The sequence below is a fragment of the Lineus longissimus genome, chromosome 19 (assembly GCF_910592395.1).
Source record: "Lineus longissimus chromosome 19, tnLinLong1.2, whole genome shotgun sequence".
Classification (NCBI taxonomy): Eukaryota; Metazoa; Nemertea; class Pilidiophora; order Heteronemertea; family Lineidae; genus Lineus; species Lineus longissimus.
In genome coordinates this window covers 2,061,017-2,084,513 of record NC_088326.1, presented here as the reverse complement: position 1 = coordinate 2,084,513, position 23,497 = coordinate 2,061,017, and the positions used below count along the sequence as shown (strand labels likewise).

The 23,497-nt window shown below is 41.1% G+C and overlaps 4 protein-coding genes across 7 annotated transcripts; 3 read left to right on the top strand and 1 right to left on the bottom strand.

The window, feature by feature from the left end:
* Nucleotides 1–238: 238 nt before the first annotated feature.
* LOC135503309 (quinone reductase-like) lies at nt 239–2,486 on the top strand. The gene is made up of 3 exons (XM_064796827.1): nt 239–406; nt 1,115–1,360; nt 1,895–2,486. Exons 1-3 carry the CDS (start codon nt 289–291, stop codon nt 2,125–2,127), a joined length of 597 nt encoding a protein of 198 aa, XP_064652897.1. The 5' UTR covers nt 239–288; the 3' UTR covers nt 2,128–2,486.
* Nucleotides 2,487–2,708: 222 nt separating this feature from the next.
* On the top strand, nt 2,709–7,938 carry LOC135503373 (quinone reductase-like). Its single transcript, XM_064796932.1, has 3 exons — nt 2,709–2,873; nt 3,351–3,602; nt 4,080–7,938. The coding sequence occupies exons 1-3, from the start codon at nt 2,756–2,758 to the stop codon at nt 4,307–4,309; spliced, it is 600 nt and encodes a 199-aa protein (XP_064653002.1). The 5' UTR covers nt 2,709–2,755; the 3' UTR covers nt 4,310–7,938.
* On the bottom strand, nt 6,422–11,496 carry LOC135503372 (protein cereblon-like). 3 transcript variants are annotated; one of them, XM_064796929.1, is made up of 6 exons: nt 8,501–8,802; nt 8,044–8,190; nt 7,847–7,902; nt 7,184–7,263; nt 6,905–6,984; nt 6,422–6,549 (listed from the first exon to the last, which is right to left on the bottom strand). In XM_064796929.1, the coding sequence occupies exons 1-6, from the start codon at nt 8,667–8,669 to the stop codon at nt 6,506–6,508; spliced, it is 576 nt and encodes a 191-aa protein (XP_064652999.1). In that variant the 5' UTR covers nt 8,670–8,802; the 3' UTR covers nt 6,422–6,505. The 3 variants fall into 3 exon arrangements, with proteins under 3 accessions (XP_064652999.1, XP_064653000.1, XP_064652998.1); XM_064796930.1 differs by lacking the exons at nt 6,422–6,549; nt 8,501–8,802 and adding an exon at nt 11,438–11,496 and having other exon boundaries at nt 6,831–6,984; XM_064796928.1 differs by lacking the exon at nt 6,422–6,549 and having other exon boundaries at nt 6,831–6,984; nt 8,501–8,804.
* On the top strand, nt 9,186–21,723 carry LOC135503371 (zinc finger protein 395-like). Of its 2 annotated transcripts, none has more exons than XM_064796927.1 (7): nt 9,186–9,894; nt 10,962–11,119; nt 11,471–11,721; nt 16,850–16,950; nt 17,174–17,381; nt 17,736–17,870; nt 18,146–21,723. In XM_064796927.1, the coding sequence occupies exons 1-7, from the start codon at nt 9,386–9,388 to the stop codon at nt 18,362–18,364; spliced, it is 1,581 nt and encodes a 526-aa protein (XP_064652997.1). In that variant the 5' UTR covers nt 9,186–9,385; the 3' UTR covers nt 18,365–21,723. The 2 variants fall into 2 exon arrangements, with proteins under 2 accessions (XP_064652997.1, XP_064652996.1); XM_064796926.1 differs by having other exon boundaries at nt 9,190–9,894; nt 10,959–11,119.
* The last annotated feature ends 1,774 nt before the right edge of the window (nt 21,724–23,497 follow it).

Here is a 23,497-nt window from a genome sequence, read left to right as displayed (position 1 = left end):
AGAACTCACCAGCCCGGTTAGCCCCCTATTCTCCGGGCCTAGATCCTAAAAACCCAAAGGGTTTAGATTTATTGAAGTGCATGCCCATTTAAAATCCGGATCGGCTGTTCTCTCTCACCTTACAGTCAACCCTTAACAAACACCCCTCCCCTTATCCCTCATATAGCACAACCTAAAAATATTGATCTTGAAAGGTAAACATTTTTTGTCTTGATGTACAGGCAGTGGATCCACGAGCTCAATAAAGGAACACGAGCGGTCACGAGTGTACCATACGATTCTTCAGATATGGCGTTCCGGGTTGTGATATTTCAAGGGAGTTGTCGCAATGGCCGGATGGGTGACAGGGTGGTCCAGATGGTATCCAATGCGTTGACGACGAGGAAGCATACTGTCACCGTTCTTGGTAAGTATATATTCAATTTCTCCGGGGGAGGCCCGATTATATGTCGATAAATCTGAGGCGTGAGTGTCCTCATCGATGAGCTAGTCTGCGCCGAATATGACCCTGATGTTATTGAAACGCAGATCTGCAACAAGATCACGACGGCTCCTAACCGATATTACAGTCCTACATTGAATGCATGTATCCGGTGTGCAAGGGATAGTAGTCCTAGGGCTGATAGTCCGTGTAACAATAGCCCGCATTGCTAAATGTTTTGGTTAGGGTTAGCGGTGCAATAGACCATGCTGCTTAATTGATCAAATACAATGCTACCGGACTATGACTCCAGGGGGACTATATCCGCTGTCACACCGGGTTGGAGATGAGATGAGGTGCTCCGAACAGGGCGTGACTAAGCAGAATTTATCTAGGCAAAAACTGCCGCGTTGCCGTGCTCAGTGGGGCTCCTTTTATTTCGCTTATTGTTATACCTTCGCTGAATATGTTTTGACCACAAACACACAGATTGCTGTCCGAACCCGAAGTTTGTTAGGCTTGCTGTGAACTCAATCACGTAACGCATCGACTTTTAAACTGTGCATTTGAAAGCCTGTTACGCCATAACGGCCTGGAGCAAATACGAATTATAAGGGATAATATTAGTAGGCCTGTACTAAGCTTTCTCCCAACGATTATAATGAAGGTTCTTCCTTTTGACTTTTGTTTCAGACCAAAAAGAGCTAGAAGGACAAGACGTATCACTGCTAAAACAGCCACTGCATTTCTACCCGGATCCCACCCAGGCGCCAGAAATTCTCCAAAGCCTCAACAGCAAGATCCAAGAAGCGGACGCCCTAGTTTTCGTCACTGCCGAGTACAACGCCACCTGTCCGCCAGGCCTGTTGAACCTGATTGACCATTTTCCGCCGGCGTCGTTCGCCTATAAACCGTCCAGCATCATCGCATATTCTATGGGTAGGTATGGCACGCCAAAGCGGAATTATTTCAACCCTGTACAAAATATTAGCAACATTTTAAAAACGATCCAACATTTTCAGAAAACAAGCCAACATTAGCGGAATTATTTCAACCCTGTACAAAATATAAGCATTATTTAAAAAAAAGATCCAACATTTTCAGAAAACAAGCCAACATTTTGTACAGGGTTGAAATAATTCCGCTTTGGCGTGCCATAGGTAGGAGAAGCAACTTCTTTCAAGCTCGTTAACTTGATGAGGGACCATTGTGAATATATTCATTTTCATAAACAGGCAACAGTTTCCGTCTAAGAATCTGTGAAGGAGATACACGTAAATCATCATAGTATCTATGATAGTTCGTCATAAATTCTCCATTATAGAATCCATAATGGGAAACATGGTCGTATACCATGGACTCATCAAAGCTTCTATAATGTCACACGGAATTCCCGTAACAGAATCTCCCATCGACCATCATATAATGGGGGATCCGTGTAACACAGTAATACGTTTCAACAATTTATTTCAGGGCCATTCGGAGGAATACGTGCCGCCGCGGCGCTGCGTCCCGTCTTATCGGAAATCGGCACCGTGAGTGTCCAGTCGCAGGTCGTGATTCCAACAGTCCAAGATGCCCTGTCAGAGGCCGGGGAACCCACCGAGAGGGTCGCGAAGAATCTTAAGAAATGTCTGGATAGTCTCGAGTGGTACGCGGATGCTTTTAAGATGAAGAAAGCTAGAAGTGGACTTCCACAGAATTGACGGACACTGATCATGATACTGGTGTCTTTTGGCGACCGAGTTCCCACCCCTGGTCTTCACACGCGATCGAGCGGCTGCCCCACTGCCACGCAGGATCGTGGGGGCTGATCGGGGCTGGGGCGGGGGAAGAAATTAGACGTTAAACATGATGAACGTTGACAGAAAACAAACGGAAAAGAACATCATGCTGTAAAGTCTGTTAGGAGCCGTATGACATAATTTCCCATTGGTGGGGTTCTTCTTATTTGTTTATGGGTAAATCATTTTGAGTTGCGTCAATATTATACGTATTCTGACGTGGTAAACTGTACATCGTAACACTCCGGTCAGCTGGTTGAATAAAAATGCATTATTTTACTCAAAAAGTCGTTTGTCGTTCAAATTATTCGCCTCCACATAGGCTATTCATAACAACGCTCATCACGCTGACAATCGATTTATTATAATCGCCGATCACAGCGATTTAACTTGACAACTACCCGCCACTTTCACTGTCGCCACGTGCCATGCGCCATGCTGCCACGCCTTGTGACTCCATTGACTTCTGCTTTTCAAATCAACTCTATAGTATCGTATATAGCATACGGTAAAGCGCTCTATACGTGTTGTATCAGGTATACCGATATCTATGATGTCTGCTTTGAAGGTCGCCGTGTTTATGGGGAGTTTGAGAGAGGGAAGAAATGGGGAGAGAGTGTTGAAGATGGTCCTTAACGAGCTGTTGAACTACGAAGTAACTGTTCTAGGTAGGTGTGGCAACACGATTTTTCGCCAGATCATTTTAGGTCGTGCCGTTCGCAGCACCAAAAAGCCCATAGTAAATACATTTGCGTGTGTCGATTATGTGAACTTTGAGATCACCAATTTGTGAGACGGCAACGCACATCTTTCCAGAAATTGCTTGTCTTTGCTAAACACCCTGGGCAGTCCATTGCGTTATCCTAATTGGATCTCATTGTGTACGGTGAGGGACGAGGCCGGGCCGCTGCGTCCGGGGTGTAGTCTTTGCTGGTATGTTAGGCCTACTTAACCATGTAATTTTTCATCAGTTCACACATTTGTCATGTTTGTCACATACAGTCATGGTGCCCTCTGTGATGGTTTAAGATAAGGCTACAGTGTCCTCATCCTGGCACCAGTTACGAGGTAGGAGTATCAAAGTCCTGTATCTCGGATGCAGCGTCCTCAGCAGTGACCATTAATAGTCTTTATCTTTTTTACAGATGCCAGGGAGCTAGAAGGCATGGGGTTCCCCTTGCTGAAAAAGCCATTACACTTCTATAAAGAGGATTCATTATCTGAAGCTCCGGCAGAACTCCGTAGATTGAATGAAAAGGTCAAAGAGGCCGATGCATTTGTGTTTATAACTGCAGAGTACAACGCCACCTGTCCGCCAGGCCTCTTTAATCTGATTGACCATTTTCCACTGAAGTCCTTTGCCTTTAAGCCGTCCAGTATCATCGCATATTCTGTTGGTAAGTCAGTGATGTATTAGAACTAATACTAGTTCTCTTTCTAGTATAACTTTTAGGCTTGGAATAGGATGCATCTTGCCTTCAAGCCTCTGGGTGTAGTGGCATATTCGATATCATACATTTCTAAACTAATTCCCAAGGGGGAAAGCACATCTGATCCATGGACAATCTTTAGCCCCTCACAATGCCTGCAATGAGTACACGCTGGACACATTGGACCGGCCTCACCCTCCCATCCTGTCGCCCATATTAAAGGAGATCCGATTACAGGATGATGCAATGGACTTCCCTGCGAGTCTAGCAGTGAGAAGCTTCAATCCTGACCCCTTTTAGTGGGGCGACGCGGAGATGGGATTTTACTAAGGCATTTGCGAGTGTAGAGTGTGATCTGTCCACTATTCCATAAACTTATTCTTTACCATGTTTACTTAATTTTCAAACTATCGTCCTAATTTGAAAATTCTATTTCATTTTCAGGGCCATTCGGTGGTATTCGAGCAGCCACAGCTCTGCGCTCCGTCTTGTCTGAAATCGGCACCATCAGCAGCCAGGCTCAGTGCATCATTCCATCTGTTACGACGGCATTGTCAGCAGATGGGACTCCGATCGAAAAGGTTAAGAAGAAAGTAGAAAGTGTGATCAAATACCTGGAGTGGTACGCAGAGGCTATCAGGGACAAGAAGGCGAAAACTGGTCTGCCAGAATGAGAACTCAGGAATTTTGCTGTTAATAGCAATTTATAGAAAGTCCCTCTAGTACTGTAGTCCAGAAAACATTTTGCAGCATGTTTATTTTACACGGGTCTCAGGACTTCTAGAAATAGAACCACACACTAGTTCATCAAATTGCTCATCCTCATTAGGAGCAACAGTAGACACGAGCCAGTCCCTGTTCTGGCAGAGAAAAACTCAAGGGTAGAAACTGAAGAAGAGCATTGCCACCACAGAATAAAATTGCTTGGACAAAGGATTCTGACGAGTCTACAGCAGTTATACCAGGTAGCAATGTTTGAAAAAAGTGGAGATCTTTTATGTGTAACAATACTTTTATTCAAAAACATCAACAACTTCCACCATATAACAATGTACGTTGTACAACCATGATAGAAATCATCAAATATAAAGACCCAGGCACACTACACTGGTGACCTCTGTACACAATGTGGCTGACAGGATATTACAAATGGACTGGTCAAGGCCTGGGTCTATGCATTTGCAAAGGGGTACAAGGTGCAGCAACAATACAAACAATAGTACATACATACATACATAAAACTCCTAAGGGCAGGTGCCTTTCTTGGACAGATTTGATCAAACACCCCTACAAAAGGGCCATAATGACCACATCACACAATTACATAAACAGTTGTGAAAATAATCTTGCTTTTGCGAGACATTCAATATTGCACCCCAGCCATGACTAATTGTCCTGTGCCAGAATGTGTATTTACCAACCACCATACACCTTACTTCATAACCTATTCTATGTGGAATTTAACAATGGTCATTCAGTTTTTGAAGCATACAAATGTTATAAGGCCAATAAAGTCTGGTTTTCATTCAGAAAATACCCTGGGAGACTTTGGAAGATGTTGAGGCCACTACAGTACTTCATGATTCTATTTTTATTGCACCAAACTGTAATCACAATGAAAGGCATAATCATTGTTTTGGTCCCAGCACACCACATGTGAGGCACCAAGCTCAGGTTTTATGCATCTAAACCCAATCAGGGGACCGTTCTTGAAATTATATTCATGCATAGAGGAGTTGCACTTCGTCTGGCAACCTTCAGTTCTGTAAAAACAAATGCATTTTACACAGAAAACAGAGTTACTATTGCCACAGATCTGACAAAAGATTCATACTCCACACTTCAAAACTTTAGACAACAAAGAATCACATTTTAGTTTTGAAATACCACTTCAGAAACATCACAGAAGCCATTATCATTTAAGTCTGAATACGTGCTGATAGACTGTTAACTCAATCATACGTCATCACAATTTGTGATCTATTTTAATGGAATATACAGGGTGACCCAAAGAAAACAAACAATGGGTGTTGAAAAAGTGCCTTTCTATTTTTCGAGCCACCCTCATGAGAGCACTTCAACTCCAGAGCTACAAACCCAAGTTGATATGACTCACTCATGACCAATTTAACAGTCACCATAGTTTTCAGACAACATGCATAGTACCATAATCATTGACAATACTGCTCAAGAAACAAGGCCTAGCTCGGAAGCACACCTAACACAAAGCACCAATGCATCCACATTATTTGCTTCTTACACATGTGAACTATAACAAAACAGAGCAAATATCTTACAAGGTCACTTTGGTCATCATAAAGATTGCAACTTAACTGTAAACTGTCCTCTGAATTTAGACATCTTACAACAATTAATATAACATCCTTTAGTCAAATTCCAGACCATCTTTACTCTACGAATTTCAAAAAACAAAACGCCATACCATGATGTCATGAGCACCAAGAGTGAAAATCAAAACCTGCACAAAAACATATTTTTCAAGAAGTGTTCTAACAAATGTTTTTATTCTAATCTATAAGCTCCACTCCACTTACAAGTACACAAAGGCTCAAAATGTCTCGGCAGCTGTTGAGAACTGACAGGAAATTGGAATGACAAGTCATTTCCAATCGGCAGAGAATGAGATATTTTAAAATCTACATGTACAGGGAGAGGTCCAGCTCAGTTGGGACCTAATGAAACAACAGGCTCTTAAACACTGCTTTAAACAGATAACTTGGACCCGCCGTGAACTTTATTGCCAACCGGTCAATTTGCAAACTGCTCCAAAACATATCTTGAGCCACAATATTCACAAGCACCAGACTAGTAAAACTTCTCAACCAGGAGATGACACCGGAGAACGGCCATCAGCTCTTGAAAGATTTTGGCGTAATGAGGATGGAATCGGCAACTGAAATCAAACTTGAAAATATACATCAGGATATCAGTATTGAGCAAAGGAGTTCATGAAATACGGAAATACACCAAGTCTCACATTAGAATAAGGTGTTTATTGTTGCTACTGAAGGGGACTTCAACCTTATGCTTTACTTCAGACGGGCATGATCATTGCTATCAACAACTGGCATCTGCTGGTGTAGACAAGAGCACTTCGGCTAGATACACATGTAGCGGAGGCATGAGAAAATACAATGAACCCGCAGCATAGGCCTCCTGGCAAACTGTCCTGAATCAATGATACGTGTATGTTGATAGTGCTGCCACTGATTGGTAAAAATCGGAACAAAAAGAAGCAGTGTACTTACATGATTTATGAATTAATTTTTGGAGGATTAGGCCAAGGAAACTTTTCTGTTCGGAATCTTCAGACAACGGACTGAAATACCTGCAGAAACAGAGAAAGACAATTCAGAAACATTTCCAATGAAATAACGTAAGCTTGCACAGGCCTCAGAAAAAGGCCAGCCGATTGAGAAGTTAGGATTTAGGAACAAAGGATGTAATTTGGGCTCTCCTTGGCCTATATTTAGCATGTTTGTTTACACTTGCTGTGCTTCCCCTGAATTCTAAATTGGTAAACTTACCATCCAAGATGTGCAGCACACCTTGGACAAATCAATATCTGCCAGGAGAATCCAGGAAACCAGGTATACTCCTCAAAAGACTGCAAGGAAAAAATGACAATGAATCACGTGTATACCGAGTCAACAAAGGAATAAAATTAGATGAATCGCTCTGGAGTTCAAGCTTATATGGCAGGCCAATGGAAGAAATCGTTCAGGATTGATTTCTGAGACCTTGTACGTAGAACTTCATCAGTCTGCCAATAGCATTCCGCGAAGATGACGTCACTGCAGCTGCTGCCCTCTATTTCCCCATCGCTGAATTACAGGCAATGTCGGACAAACATGCGGTTTCGTAATGGATTCAGGCTTTCTAACTAGGGCAGTTAGATTCAATCTGGCACATGTCCGAGTGTTGGAAATACTACATAATTGTTCTGAATATTTCTCTCTCTGACTCTATGGTATCATTCATGCTAAAAACAATGCAGGGTCAAGATAATTGACTTTGAAATAAGGTCAAATGCGTAGAAATAAGTGTCGATGTCCGACTGTCACGTGACTAAAACGTCATCAATATCTTATGCAAATGACCTTGTGAGCTATAAATAGTAACTTCGCGGCATGCAATTGCATTAATTGCCATTCCTATAATTCCTTTACACGTAGTCCTATCCTACCCACCTGGTCATGTTTGATAACATCACCGTCACTCACAGTCACTACCTCAAATGTTGTACCTAGAAAAGGAATAAAATGTAGTTTCATTCATGTTATTCATGTCACTTTAATAATTGTCAATTTCTAAGCATGCTACTCAATTGGCCCAATTCTGACGAGTATTCATTTTAAAGGGAGAATATAAATTAATATGACCGTACCTTGGGGATTTTTGAAGAGTTGTATTAAGACATGAGGTTGTCCGAGTATTGTGTCGTTTCTCTGATGAATAGCTAAGAGGCTTGGAACTGATGTTAAATGTGCTCCATCAGCTACTTCATGACCACAGGTTCTACAAAGCAGGAATTCTGAAAGGATGAAAATATTCTGAGTTTTAGGCCTGTCAATTTTATCATTGTTGATTGCTGTCTCATCAGGAAGTGAACTCCAAACAACATGAAAACGTTACGTCATACACAATCCACAACCACAGCGTATCTGGACTAAAAGTCCATTATTTGGCCATTTTTCTGAAGCCATGGTAATGTACACTCGGCCTGGCTGTACATTTGCAGTGTGCACTGCATAGGGGTCAAAATTTCAAAACTCATTCCAATACCAAAACAGGCTTATTTTTCTAAAACGATCGAGAGGAGATGCGCTAGTGTTTTATTTCACCTTCGTGAACATCTGTTTCTGTGCATAGACATGTAAAAAAGTAGAAAAATAGAAGAAAATAGATCGAGAACAGCGGAAATTTTTCTTGCATGGGCGCTGACATGTTGGATACTGACTTCTGGGATAGAATGACCTGGGAACAGCCTTGACCCAGTGCGCGCTCTTCCATTTCTTATGCCACCCCCTAAATATCGGCGAGGCAATGCCACCGACCGGCTACAATTTGTAACGTCAATCAAAGATAACCTCCACTCTTCTTCAATTGCGAATAAACTATAGGTCACGATGGTTTAGCTCATTTCAAGAAATCGTTCAACATTCCATGAAGAAATTGAATTTTGTAAACTTGGAAGTGGGGGTTACAGCAATTACCGGCCACAACGTAAACACTCACAACCGGATCTGGGGGCGTGGCAAAGTAAAAGACTGACGTATCCAACCACAGGGAGGTGAAAACTTTGGCACAGAAAATCGGCAAGAAAACTTCGACTAATTTCGTTTTGAATTGTTTTACGGTTCATCTATGTTACAAAGACCAATCTAGTGTAGAAAAATCCAGGTTCTACTCGTAAGTTTTCTCATAACTCCGGCAGATGTTGGCAGGCACACATTGTTTGATTGACAAGCCACGATGTAAACATTGGCTTCAGCCAATCAGTGACTGAGGTGTGAAGACATTGACCAATCATGCAACCAAAACAAAGTCACATGGTTTAAAGAGCACGTTTTGAGCTCCGCCTCCTTGCAGAATCAAAACAAACCGGCTTGCGGGTTACCGGCGAAACAGCTGATTTTGACGTGGATATTTTGCGATAGATTTGACACAAACTGAACGGAAATCTGGAGGGGTACTTGGAAGGAGGTTCCAGGGGTAGAGTAGAGGAGATGTTTGGCTCAAGGAGGTTAGCGAAACGGTCGATAATTGGGACCAGAGTGAGCGCTCAGTGGAAAGATGGCCGATTTTATCCGGGCGTAATTCAGGCAACCAGAAATGCGCAGAACGGGGATACGATTTACAACGTCATGTTCGATGACGGTTTTGCAAAGGAGGTGGGAGAGGTGAGCCTGATTGCTCCAGGGTTTCAAACTGTGAACTCCCTGACTCTCAAACAAGGACAGAAAGTTTACATAACGCACAACGGACGCGAAATAACGGGACAAGTTTCAGATCATGACGTTGACCTCGATGAGGTTTTCATCACGTCAAAATTACCCGACGGAGAAGTCGTTGAACTGACCAGGAAAGTAGACGACGTCCGTCTTATGGAGAGCAGAAAGTCTGCAAGACTCCAGGACCAGGATACAGACTATTCAAAGCTGGTGGAAATGCATCCAGAACCCAAGAAACGGGCGGTATCTCACGTCATTGACGTTCCAGCAAATCTGGCAAAAAGGTAGGGGTTGGGTTATTTTCTTTCAATATTGTCCAATTTTCTCCAAATTATATTCATCAAATATTTGATTTGGTTTCAAATATTGGTTGAACATAATCAAGACTATAATAACAAGTAAATATTTTATATCTAGGGACGCTCCCTATGTTTGTAAATTGAAGTTTTTGTGAAGGATTCCAATGACCTGAATGCTGCGAAGTAAGTAGTATGGAGGCCAACATAGGTAATGAGCCACCTTGTTCTGACGTCACAATGTTGTGATCACGTGCCAATAAGGTTTATTGACGCTTTATGTCTATAAATAGCTCCAATGTTTATTGCGTTTGTGATGGTACACAAGGATGGTACATGAGCGTTGTTGGATACGGGGATTGTATTTAAAGATTTCACACTTGACGTCAGTTGATCAATTTAGACCACAGCGGATTAACTTTTAGACTTGGGGACGGGGGTGGGGAGTGGGTTGCCATGATTGATGTCTAATTGACTGATTTAAAAAGGAGCAGCCATGGAGGTATTATTAAGAGTCTTAATAATACCTCCATGGAGTAGGCCTATGTCATTGTCACATGGTTGTGCAAGTTCCACAGGTCGGTTTAAGAAAGTAGCCTATGTCAGATTATTGTGCAATTACCTGTTTGTGTAATTGAAAGTTTTGAACCAATTGAACAATCTGACTCGACTTGGAAAATTAAAATATGAAATTCCCAATGCATTCAAATGCAATTGGAAATAAAACCACTGATTGCCCAAAAAATGACATCTAGCCCCCTTCTGACTGAGCATGCTCTGACCTTGATGGAACAGCTCAGAAGCATGACCTCCTAAGGTATGCTACTTGGCTTTGACTGACTATTTCTTTGCGCTTTAAAAATAACTTTCACTTTCAGCTCTTGGTAGGCCAGGATCACCTACATACTATGTCTTTGGATGGCATATTTTCACTACTGTCATCCCAGTACATGATGAGCAAGCGATGCCCCTTTTCAGGAATGCCCATTGAACCAAATCATTCAGAGAGTTATTTGAATGCGTACATTTTTCGATAACGTGCTCTCTTACAGCAGTCGGCGGCGTGCCCACTCGCCAGACATAAGCGATGTCGAAATGGAGGATGAAGACGAAATGGAAGTAATGGACGAACAGATGGCAGCTATGGTGCTCACATGCTTATCAGCGAGTCCTGCCTCGCCCGGGTTCCCTGCTCATTTTTCATTTGAAAAAGGTGTGTTGACAAAGTATGCAGAGCTCTGACAACTCAATGAAATGATTGGTCATCAAATGAAGTCCTTGAAATAGTGGTAAATGTACGTTAATGTCACCTCCGTCTTCAAAAATTTAAGCTACACGCTCATCTGCAAATCCCGCAGAATGACCTCCTAGTGCAAAACAAGTTGTCACCTGTTACTTCTTAGGTAGAGATGACATAAGTACCCTCCCTTGAATATCCTTTAAGTCCATCAGAAGTAACCCAGTCAATGGAATACTCCACGCATAGCCAGAGAATGCTTAAGATTTTTAGAACAAGGCTACTGGTACATACTCCAACGTACAACTGCCATTTTTGTACTTCCAGAGAATCCCATTTGTCCGCCATCATTTCCCGAAAGTCATCTCCACGACCTTTCCGCAAGTTTAGCAAGTAGTGGAGTGGCAAGCAATCCTTCAGGAGAGTCCCGTACACCCTCACCACCTCGGCTACATGGTTTGTCAGAGAGTGCCCCAACAATGGGTGCCTTGTTCCATTCATCGAATATTGACGAGGGTATCGAGTTGGATGACACCATGCCATACTTTGCAGAGGATCTAGGCCCTAAGAAGAGAAAGGTAGGCACCCTTTGATAGTTTCTTGGGTCTTGACTTAATGGCCTACAGTGGTGAACCTCCTTCCACCTTACCTGACTGTTCATGAGGACAACGTCTACAAATACAGCCAGAGGTTATCTATTCATTGGCATAGTGACGGGGTAGTGTACATTCCTTCAGCTTCTCCGAGAGGGGAACTGTTGGTATGTGAAGTAGTCCTGTAAATTTAAAGGAACCTTTAAGATACATTCCAGGTGAGATCCTTTTCAGAGCCAGACTCTATCTATAAGTTCTTCGGATGATAACTGTAGCAAAGAATTTAGACATTGACGTCCTTGTAGTCAGCAAAATAAAACAATTACAAGAGTGTTGTTAGGGGTATTAATTAGAGGATGAAGTTTTCCTAGCCATCAAAGGCCAGTGCAGCAAACAAGCAGGCCACGAAGAGCTTGGCCCAGTTTCACTGCCTTGTTCTAGTCTATCATTTTTTAGTATTCCGAGGTCTGTTACAGTAATTGTATGATTGCTATGTGTCACACAAATGTAATTATCCCTGTTCTAGTACTGAACATATTGTATGAACCATGATTCACATTCTCATCACGGACTGTAATACTTGATGTATTGTGTTACAAAATGTGGTAGAGAATGAATTCATGAACTAAGTACCAAGCTTAGCCCTGTTTATTCATCATCAATGATACTGCCATCCCCATACCTTAACAGGTTTTAACAGGTCTGACTTCTAAGATTGTTCAAGATGGACAATAGCCGCACGTACACCACCTGAAAATGGACCACCGATCTTGGTTCGCGAACCAATGCCGCACCATCGAAAATCCACCAAGCGCGTACACCAGCGCTGCAGCTAGTTATAAAATCCGGCAACAGATGGCGCGCAAACAATAAGCAGAAAGCACCATTTCGAAAGCGCCGCCTGTCGCCGAACCATCTAACTAGCTAATTGCCGATCCATTAGCGCGTACACCACGACAAAGCCGAGCTTTAGCTTGATGGTCCAAATTCGCCCGGCAATTTGTATCGGCAATGGATTGCCAAACCAATTTGTCGCGGCAATGTGGTGGTGTACATGCAATTGGTCCACCAATATTTCGTGGTGTACGCGCTGCTATTATAACCTCGAAGCCCCGTGTATTCATTGTAGTATCCCAGTCTGTGGACAAGGTTTTACATCGAGGTTAACATTACAGTGATACTTTGCCCAAATAACTTCTTCACACCTGCTCAGCTCCTTGACCTAATCTGATTATGACATAATCAAGCACAGTTCACAATATACCAAGGGGGAATGTAGGCATTGATTTCAATGTCAATAACATCAGCCTCCCTGTGGAAGGTAGCTCATGGCAACAGCCTATTCATAGCGCATTGGAAACGAATTACCTGGGTGCATGTTTATCATAAACATTCAGAACCTGGATGTGTCCGACTCCTAGTGACACAATTGGAGGTCTTAATAAGTACAGTTATACTCGACAGTGGTAGAAACACTCTAGATTTGTTTTGAGTGTCTTTTTCATGCTCCCAGTTTGTGCCATGTGGTTCAACTGGTTGAGGATGTCAAGTACATGTACGTTCAAGGGGAAGTCACCAATGATGAAGGGTCAGTCAAATGTATGACTATGAGTAGGCTAGTTCTCCATTATGAGGCGTTACACTCTTAAGGTGGTGTTCAAAAGGGCCTCTGTATCATACAACCTGCCGTTAGAACTTAAAATCAAAGACAAACTAAGGTTGATTTCTCCGAGACAGAAAGTGGGGTGGGAGTGTGCGGTTTTCTAAAAGGCAAACATAGTCAGTGCACCTAACTTTCATTTTGTATTATCTTGGCAATGTTTACAGTGTCATATCGGTCCCACACTCAGGGAAAATGAATTGAACGAGGGGATTTCCAGTGGAATTGCTGAAATTTTGTTTGGTTGGATTTCAATCCATCCCTGTTGGTTGATTTTGCAATCGTAATTACTTTGATTTATTCAAATGTGACGAATGCACTTGTTATATATCCTACTAATCAACTTACATTAAGTGCTATTGTGCTAAAAAAAACTATCATCACCATTGTCAACTGACAATGATACATGTAGTCGCATTCAATCAGATGACCATGGGTCCATTGTTTATCTAGAGAGCTGTCAGTCAGGTCAAGCAGCTGAATTTCGAAATGCAGTCACATGACAATTGTCTTTTGTGACCATGACCGCTTCAGGTAGGCCTAAATGTGAGATTTCGCCAACCAACACTCTAAAATGTGACCAGCCTTTTCACAGTCAAAACAATAACACTAAAGCAGCTGAATTTCGAAATGCAGTCACATGACAATTGTCTTTTGTGACCATGACCGCTTCAAGTAGGCCCAAATGTGAGATTTCGCCAACCAACAGTCTAAAATGTGACCAGCCTTTTCACAGTCAAAACAATAACACTAAAGAAGTAAGTCAAAGATAAGTTTCCATTTAACTATTTTTTCTCTTGTTGTGAGTGTCAACTGTGATGATTTATTATAGGTCTAGCTGTGTCTAAACAAATGGTATCGATCAAAAAAGCATGGACTACTTGCCGAATGACCTGATTGGAAAACATAACTGTAATAACTTTGAAAAAATATAAGTAAGACATGGCGCTTGGGCATTATATTATAGGTTTTTAGTTTTTTCACAAGTCCATATATTGCGATGACCAAGAGAGTGAAAAACGAAACTATATCTCACCAATTTACATGGACATTTATCCTCACTGAAGTTTGGTGATTAAAAGATTATGATCATCCTGTGCATTTTCTCTCATTTGAAGCACATGTAGTTATCAAAAAATTTTAATTAGCCCCTAGCAATATACTAGCATCCTGGTTAGAATACAAAATATACTGATCAGTCATTTTCATTTCATGATTATTTATGCTTCAAAACGGCATTAGGTTTACGATTGCCAGTGATCATTCAGTATTGATTTTAAGCATTGAAAAATATCATTCTGGTCCAAGCATGTACACATACACAGCCATGTCAATGGCTGTTGCACAAATCAGTCACACCCAATAGAGAACTGTGAAGTCTCAATATCAGAAACCTCAAAGGTAGCCCACACCTCCCTTAGGCCTTAGTTTAAAAAGTCTCAGATGAGATTTATCATGAAGGTAGCTAATTGAGAGTGTCACGGTCTCAAAAAAGATGTTTTCTTTCTAATACAGTCCCCCCACCCCCAAATTGATAACATCGGAATACATCACTGCTGAGGTGGGGTGATATCATTGAGCGGCATGGCATGCAACAGGCCTAGCAGCTGTCTCCCCGGAATTATTGAAGCGACCAAGAGAACTGAATGAAATTCATGAAACAAAAACTTGACGTAGGCGGGTTGAGACACAGCTGATCAGTTCGTTCTAATCCTCTTTGGAGTTCTGCCAATGGACCCATGATGATGGTTCAATCACAGAATTAGAGCCAACCCTGGCCTCGTTACATGACCTCAATTTAATGTCAGCGCATGGCATCCAAATTAAACTAATTTTTGGCAATGATGGGTTTAAAAATCACCAAACTTTTCATAACCTCGGGCCATCCAAAAAGTGCTGCCTGTGTTACTCTTTACAGCAGGATTTTTTTATTTGGTGTCTGCCAGATTCTAAACCTGGTGCTTAACCAATTGACCTGAACAATTGGTGTGGAACACTCTCATATTATAATGTCATATGAACATTTAGAAACATCATATCTGATATTTTCAGGTTCAGAAATTAATGAAACATTGGCATTGCAGTCAGCCAAGGCTTTCTGGAGTTGGGTCATCTAAATTCCAGCCCAACATGTTGGCATGGTGTGTGATTACACCACATATGTAAATTTTTGCCATGAAACATGCGGTAAGGTAGACCGCATGTTGGCCCTATGCCCCTACATTAACCGGCATATGTAAAGCCAATGCCAATGGCAAAAATGCTTACCAATGCAATTTTATAACATAAATTTACATAACATTTACCCAAGGTATCGATTAATCCATGTAATAGCTATTTGTTTATGCAGTATGTATACAGTATGTAATTTGTAAACACCCATGAACTTTCCATGGCCTTAACAGGTTATGCAGGCCGGCCGGCAAGTTGCTGGTATTTAGGTCAACCTATGTTCATGTTCAGTCAGCTGGTAGCATGGTTTGTTAGTATTTTTTGGCTGTATCATTGCCAAATACTCAAAAAAGTCATGATAAGGTTCATTGTTGCAGATTATCAGGCCCCCTAGGCCTAAGCCTGTGAAGAAAATAAGACCAGCGGCTTTGAATCAGTAGAAACTAACTTTTTAGTGGCTTCGAGAAGGGTTAGTGCGACCGAACTTGATTTAAATGAGGTTGAATTCAGGTTAGGGAATCATTTTGTGTGGAAGTTCAAATCGAGAACAAAGTGAACAACTGATTGACCCAACTTAGATGTAGGAAAATCATAATGCAGTCAAAATTTCCAAGGAACACAGTCCTTCCAGCCAAAGCATGGCCAAGTGACCCATTGACACCTTGCATTGACACAAGCCCTGCCATCCACCCAAAGCAGAAAGGCCGGCATTTGTACTGTATTGTGTGTGACAAGATATGAGGTCACCTGAAGAATGTGTTTTGCGTGCTCTTTTGGGGGGCACTTGCAAGCTTATTGCTCTATTTATAGTTGACTTTAAAGTTCAACTGAGCTCAGGTGAAGACACATGAGCAGACCCAAGGCCTAGGCCCAGTCAGATAGCTGTACAGACACTAAAGCGTGCATCCCTCTTGGTTATGAGGTCTGGTAATCACCAGACACCATGTAGTAGCATGGATGGTTTATCCAATTCACCAGCATGCAGTCCAAGCAGTTGCCTGTCAGATTCACCTTGAACAACATGAAGAAAATACCTCCGAATGTGATACCTTCAATTTTGCATTATTTTAGCATATTTCAGCAGTTGAGGGTACATCATCTGAGACAAGCTTGACACAAAAGGCTCCGAGAATGTAAGAAGGCACTATCCCTTATAATTATACCACAGCTTGGTCAATCCCAGCCCACAAATATATGATCTTGTCCAAACCAGTGGCCAGTGATGCCTAAAATTCCAAACAAATTCTCATCTACACGTAGATCATCCTCCTATCTTTCCAGAACTCAACGAAAACACTTTTCCAGTGCACATGGCCAGGTTGCAAGAAAGTCCATTCAACAGAGTCGAGCATCGAACGCCACATTAGAGGTGCACACCTTGGGTAAGAATCCCTCAATTTCCCTTTTGTGATTTTCAATGAGGGGCTGAAAGTCAGACAACCGATTTTAGAAAAGTACTCGGACTGAGGCTACAAGCAGAAGAGGTCATCAGTGAATTTTCAAAAGAAGGTGGAAACCATCTCTCTAAAGGTCATCATCATCAGGACACATGTATCCTACAAAACAATTTCCGAAAGCTAAAAATTCACAACAAATTTATTTCAGGCACAAAAAGATGGCTGATTCAGAAGACCTTTCCGATCACGAGGAAGAATTCTACTACACAGAAATCGAAGTTTCGGTCGACTCTGTTGCAGACACCCTAGCCAACATGAACACATCTAGCTCTCCACAGGCAACTAATACCAATGCAGAGATGTTTGCAGCAGCAATGGCAAGGCCTCCTGTCAGCGACCATGACTACCAGAAGAAGGTAAGTTGGACCTTGCACAGTTTACTATGCCCTTTGGCTCGTAAGATTTCCTGATCTGTGAAGATACTATACAGTCATGATAGTACAATGTCCTGTCTCAGTCTGAATCACCCTGTAGACCCTGTTATAAATTTAGACTCTGTAGACCTTGTCATAACTTTACTCTTACAAAGAGGAGAGCAGGATTTCCAGAATTTTGCCAGTTGTGGCCGAGCTACACGTACTCTTGATTCAATGTTTTACAACCCATGGCCCTCTTCCAAAAATAGGATTGCTGGCAATAAGCAGAACTCAAGCTACGAAATGAAGACTGCTCTTACATTTATTGACATTTGTTTTCCACCGGCTACCCAGGAACACCGACATGGTCACGTTCCCTTGAGCACCTCTAAGCCAGAGTCATCAGACAACATCTCCATCCCAGCTCCCCACTTCAAGAGATCCTTCTCCTGGCAGTATGGACCGACATCTCCCATAACATCATCATCTGTAAGTATGAAAAGGAGAAAGAAGATTCAAGTCTCGTTCTCATTCCTTGATGTGGCAGTAGTTTTTATTCTGAGGTTAAACTTGCTCTTGATCTGCTAAAGAAAAATTGTGTGTTAGTACTTTTATCAAACTGACCCCAATGGGATTAGTTTCACACTTCAGTTGGGACTTTTGGAGGACCTCATATAGCGATGTGAAAAATCTTTTGGGTCATGAATGACTGCTTGATCAATGATCACTCCCAAATAATAAATCACTTCTTCTTCTCTCACCAGGTGTCTCCACCAATGAGAATGAACAAATTCAGTCCACAGTTTCAATTTGGCACGTCACCTAAGTCGCATATCATCATCGCTTCGCAGAAATGCTCGCCAATGCACAAGAAAACGCGGAGCGAGGTTAAGAAGTGCCGGAAGGTTTACGGGATGGAGAACAGGGACATGTGGTGTACACAATGCAAGTGGAAGAAAGCTTGCTCACGGTTTATGGAGTAACACTGACAGAGGAAGGACAATTTGACGAGGCCTATCCATAATGGAGCTCTTTCTAATACTTTAGATTACAACACAGGGTGGCCCAGAATTATTTTTTCTCACACAATGGATACACAATAGAATTCTCTTGTGCAAGGGAAGATAATTCTGGCCACCCTGTAGTCTGAATCACCAGTTTGCACCTCCTTATTTTTGCAAATCACAAAAGTTTCGCTCCATTTTTTAAAGGGAAAATTGATAAAATCTGCAATTTTTATTTTCGCAAATCAAGATAGAAATAGCCGGCAAAAAATTAGTGGTTTACAGCAGTGACATTTAATGGAAGGTCTCATGCCAATATTATGTGCCATGTGCATAATGGATTGTGAAATCATAAATTTTTCAGGGCTTTATAAGTTCTCACGCTCTAAAATATGTATTCATGAAATTTTTGGTTTGCTGACGAACTTGACACTCTAACATTGCCGGCAGATGACTGTCACTAATCCCAAGTCGTGTGATAAGTTTTAATAGGAATTTGTTGATTTTTTATTTTGCTGGCAAGGGTTAGGGTGCTGAGATTTCAGTAATTTAGACTGTTATTTTATTTTTGGGTTGAGGGGTACAAAAATAGTCAACAGATCAGACAGTACTTTATTGGGATAAACAGTACACTTTGTCCAATCTTTAACTGTCAACGATGCCATTGAACATACAAAATGCATTTCACTCTCAAAGATGCTTTGTATCTTAATGAGCACCTGTCTGATTGAAATCAAAATTTCCATGGGTGAACCTTATCCCGTCTAAACACAAGTAATAATTGTATCAGTTTCAGGTAGCAGGTTTTTGTAGAGTATGCGTATACATTTTAAAATGAATGTATTTTTAACCACTTCAAACTTACGTTACTATGCACAGAATGTTTATCAAATCATAAGTGAAATGGTAACAGTCTAAACTCTCTTCGCAACAAAGCAATCAGTGCTGCCATCTGTGTTGCTAGAGCTAAACTTAAAAAAACCTTGCGAAATTTGAACATTGAGGTATCGACTTTGGTCGGGCTAAACTTCTTTCAAGGCAGCCTTTAAGAAGCGTTATTTCACTGAGTATGCAATAACACAATCATGACAATAGCTTAAGGGTTAATGGACAAAATTCTAGTTCTAGTGACGGAACCCTCAAATTAACAAAACCCCTGTCATGAACTGAAAGTACCAGTACTTTGTAAATATTGAACCCTTTTTAAAATGACACGGGAGTATTTCAGTAATACTTCTTGAACTCCATTGAACATATTCCTCACCATTCATATTCATATACACCACTAGCTTTTACCTTACCTAAATGTTGCACAAATAACATAGATTACAGCATTGAAAGTTGTTAGTTGTTTTAATTGTGCCAACTCAAAGCTGGGCTTTAAAATTTACCAGTTTGCCCTTCAAGTTGCAGCTCTATGTATAAAATAAGTATGGTTTTAAGAATCTAAGTGTTACTGTAGTTTTCGATTTGGTGTTGTGAGAAAAACCTATTCAGTACAAGGTACATATAGGTACAGAGAGAGAATTTCACCTTCAAAGTCAATACTCGACTTCTCTGCCAGGTCGATGGGGGCATAGGCTTCTGTGTGGAGGATGCCACCAGGACCAAATGCATATCATGGGAGAGGGGGGGTTGTCTTTAGGAAAAACATGTTTGCTTTATAAATTCACGTTTTGTAGTTTGAACATGGACTTCATTTTGTAGACTTGTATATATCTTACAGATGTAGGAATCATATTCAAAACGTATTGACCAGTGTAAATAAATAGAATAATAAGTTGTCTATCAGGGAATATTGCCATATCTTCATACGTTTCCAAGCGCACTCCATATATTGGTGGTTTCATGACTGATGATAATAATATGCAATGTGACGGGGCTAGGTCTTGTTTTCTTTGGCAATAATTAAATAAATATGTTCCTGTTTCAAGAATGAACAGTTTCGATACTGAAAGCTAGGAGAGACCTCTATTAGAGATTGCATGTAACTTAATCTTGCCTACTTGGCTGTTGCCTGATAGACACCCTTTACAAATTCACAGAATGATTATCAGATATTTCGGAGTATCATCAAAGCAGTGGAGAACATGGGGTTAGGTTCGAAATACTTAGTGTTTGTTACATGTTTGGTTATGTCATTACAAGATTAAACACACGCGTTTCTAGTCAGCCAAGTGTCTTTAAGTTGCAAAAAATGTGCCAAAGTTTGAAGCAGAATTTGAGAAATGTGTATAGATATTTTTAGTTGTTAGACATGGTATCCATGGCAACTGGTTAGAAGTAACTGAGTTTGATTAATGTAGTTGCATTGTTTTTGGGATGAGATATGTTAGTTTAACCCTTCAGTATTACTAAATTATCTAGGGTTCATTAGCACATTATTCGAACCTTAAATTAATGTTGTTAATTTGGTTGACTGATTTTATCATATTATGAACTTGCATATTTTGACTGGGATATATGGGCATGCTAAATACTGAACTATAATCATCATTCTGTTATGTTTCCTTAACTTGCACGTCCAAGTGTATAAAATTAACTTTTTAGCAGATACCAGAGCCATCTAACATTCGGCTTAGAAATTAAATAGTGTGACATGCAGAAATAGGCAATATTGCAGTTATATATTGTCTCCGACATTACAAGTGCTATGCATTATTTGTCACCTAAGAATTCATTGACAGATAATTGAATGTTTTTCCTTGATGAAAAAGGTTATGAAAAATTCACACTTTGGATATATTCTGTGGTTATTTGGATTCAGTTCACCAGAGTTTTGCTGATTTTGTGCATAAAGCAAACTGTATATTGAATCATTGTAAAAAACTGTTAGGTAATATTATGTAAATAGTCAAATATTGTGAATTTGTAAATAAATGTATTTTGAAATAAATAAGATCAGAATATATGTACAGTGGAACCCCGGTCGGCGACCACCTCAGTAACGCGACCACCCCGCGAACACGACCAAAATTCTCCGGTCCCGAATGGTTTTCTCTCTAATTCCCATTAACTGGCCCTCGCTAACACGACCACCCCGGTACCCAGACCGCGACCACCAGCTTGGTCGGTCCCAAACTGCAAATTAACCCCGCTAACGCGACCATGAGGCCTAATTGCCGTAATCAACCATGACTGCATGGTATCAATTGGCACCTTCTCGCAAATCCGTGTTGATAATTAGCACCTCGAACACAATGACCATGGGAATCCATATGAAAATAAATGATGTGTAAGTGAGTTTGATCTTGGAGGAACTATACTTCAAGTATAATTCCTCCAAGGTTTGATCAAATGTAAGCGCAAATAAAATGAAGAATAAACTTTCTTTTCGACTCACGGCTTGTTTTTTCATCATTTAGTATTAAATGATGTCAAGAGGCATGCACACGTAGTTTTTAGGACAAATAAATTATGTTGATTAGTAAGAGTACCGATACTCAAAGTAAAGAATGCTTACTACGTCGTAATGTTGATAAAATACGTTATTAAAAAGATGATTTAATCAGTACCAGTTCAAATTGGCTGATGTTAAAGCAGGAAGACATCAGGAAGAATTCTCAATATCTTCTCACATCACCTCTCTCAATATTAGCGGGAATATTAGCTTGACATCAAGAAGGGCAGCTGCCGATGGTGTGAATAACATGCTTGTTCTAATTAGCATGCTCAAGTTTTAATGTAATGTTTGGTCTAATTAGCTCTCGTCAGTTTATTTACTCATTTACATAAGTTGCAAATTAAACGCAAAACACTCAAGAAAATGATTTTTTATTCGTAATATACACACAAAATTATCGAATCACCCGGTGGCGTAGTCATTAATGCATGTAAATGTACACACAGCAGGACGATGTTTTGGCGGGAAAACCTACTTATGATTCCTAAATTCACTAACGCGACCACCCCGGTAACACGACCACTTCGGCTTAGTCCCTTGGGTGGTTGTGTTACCGGGGTTCCACTGTATATTATACCAGTAAAACAGACTTCTACTTAACATTTTTCAATATACATGTACAATAGACAGCCTGAGACCAGTGACGTTTCATGAGGGAAACGGAGAAAAAGGCATCCATCTGTCTTTCATCATTGCTTCTCATACCAAGTATGGATTAAACTTGGTAATGGATTATATAGTTGGTATACTAAGTACATGTATTTGGATTGGGCCTGGTCTTTATAATTATACATACTGCTTGGTATACAGGGATCAAGATAATTTACACTGACAGTGCGTGAGGAGGTTATTCGCCGAAAGCAAATTTCTGATTCGCAGAATTTGACACTTTTGACAATCCATGGGAACTAGGCCTACCCCACATGCTTCAGGAAACCCTGAATGCAGAATATAGGTACAGTGCGGTAGTATCTTCTAAGTAGTACTAACTAGATTGACACTGACACTGACAGAGTAGATTCTATCCAAAAAATTGTCCAGCAATTATTTGTTAAATCCAAAGGATGTGATGAAGGATCTGAGTTTGGTAGTAGTCGGCCGCCACCCTGCCTTGCCGTGGTCTGAAAGTGAACATGCTGAACAGACTGTCTGACACACAGAAATGCTAATGTATAGTGTAGCCCGTATCACAGTCACAGTCAGTGGCAGTGCATGTCATTGTCACATGCATTTTGTGTACATTTTTCGAACGCGCGTAAAATTCGTTTCACAAGGCAAACACAATAATTACCCTTTTTTATCTTGCTCTCACGATTCGTCGACCTTTATCCATCAGGTTCTAGAAGTGTTACGGCTTAGAAACAACGATAATTGGGCAAAAATGATCAAAAAAGCCAAGTCATGTTTTTCATGGAGGCTGCCATTTATCTGAACTCTTCTCTGCGACGAAGGGCAGAAAAACGCGGTTATACTAATTCCCGACCTACCCCGACCTTTACCGACTTGCGGACCCGGACTCCGTTACACCAACGTACCGATTAACTCTGATGGTTCAGAATGGGTGTGAGGGGCGAAACAGTCTTCCGTCTTGTATGAATTGGGCCCATGTCTTTCATGACGTCGGCCCCTGTCTCTCACAACCTGTTGCTGGTTAAGGCAGTATCTAAAACCCCATACAATATATCACATACCCACACGGTCAATTCATC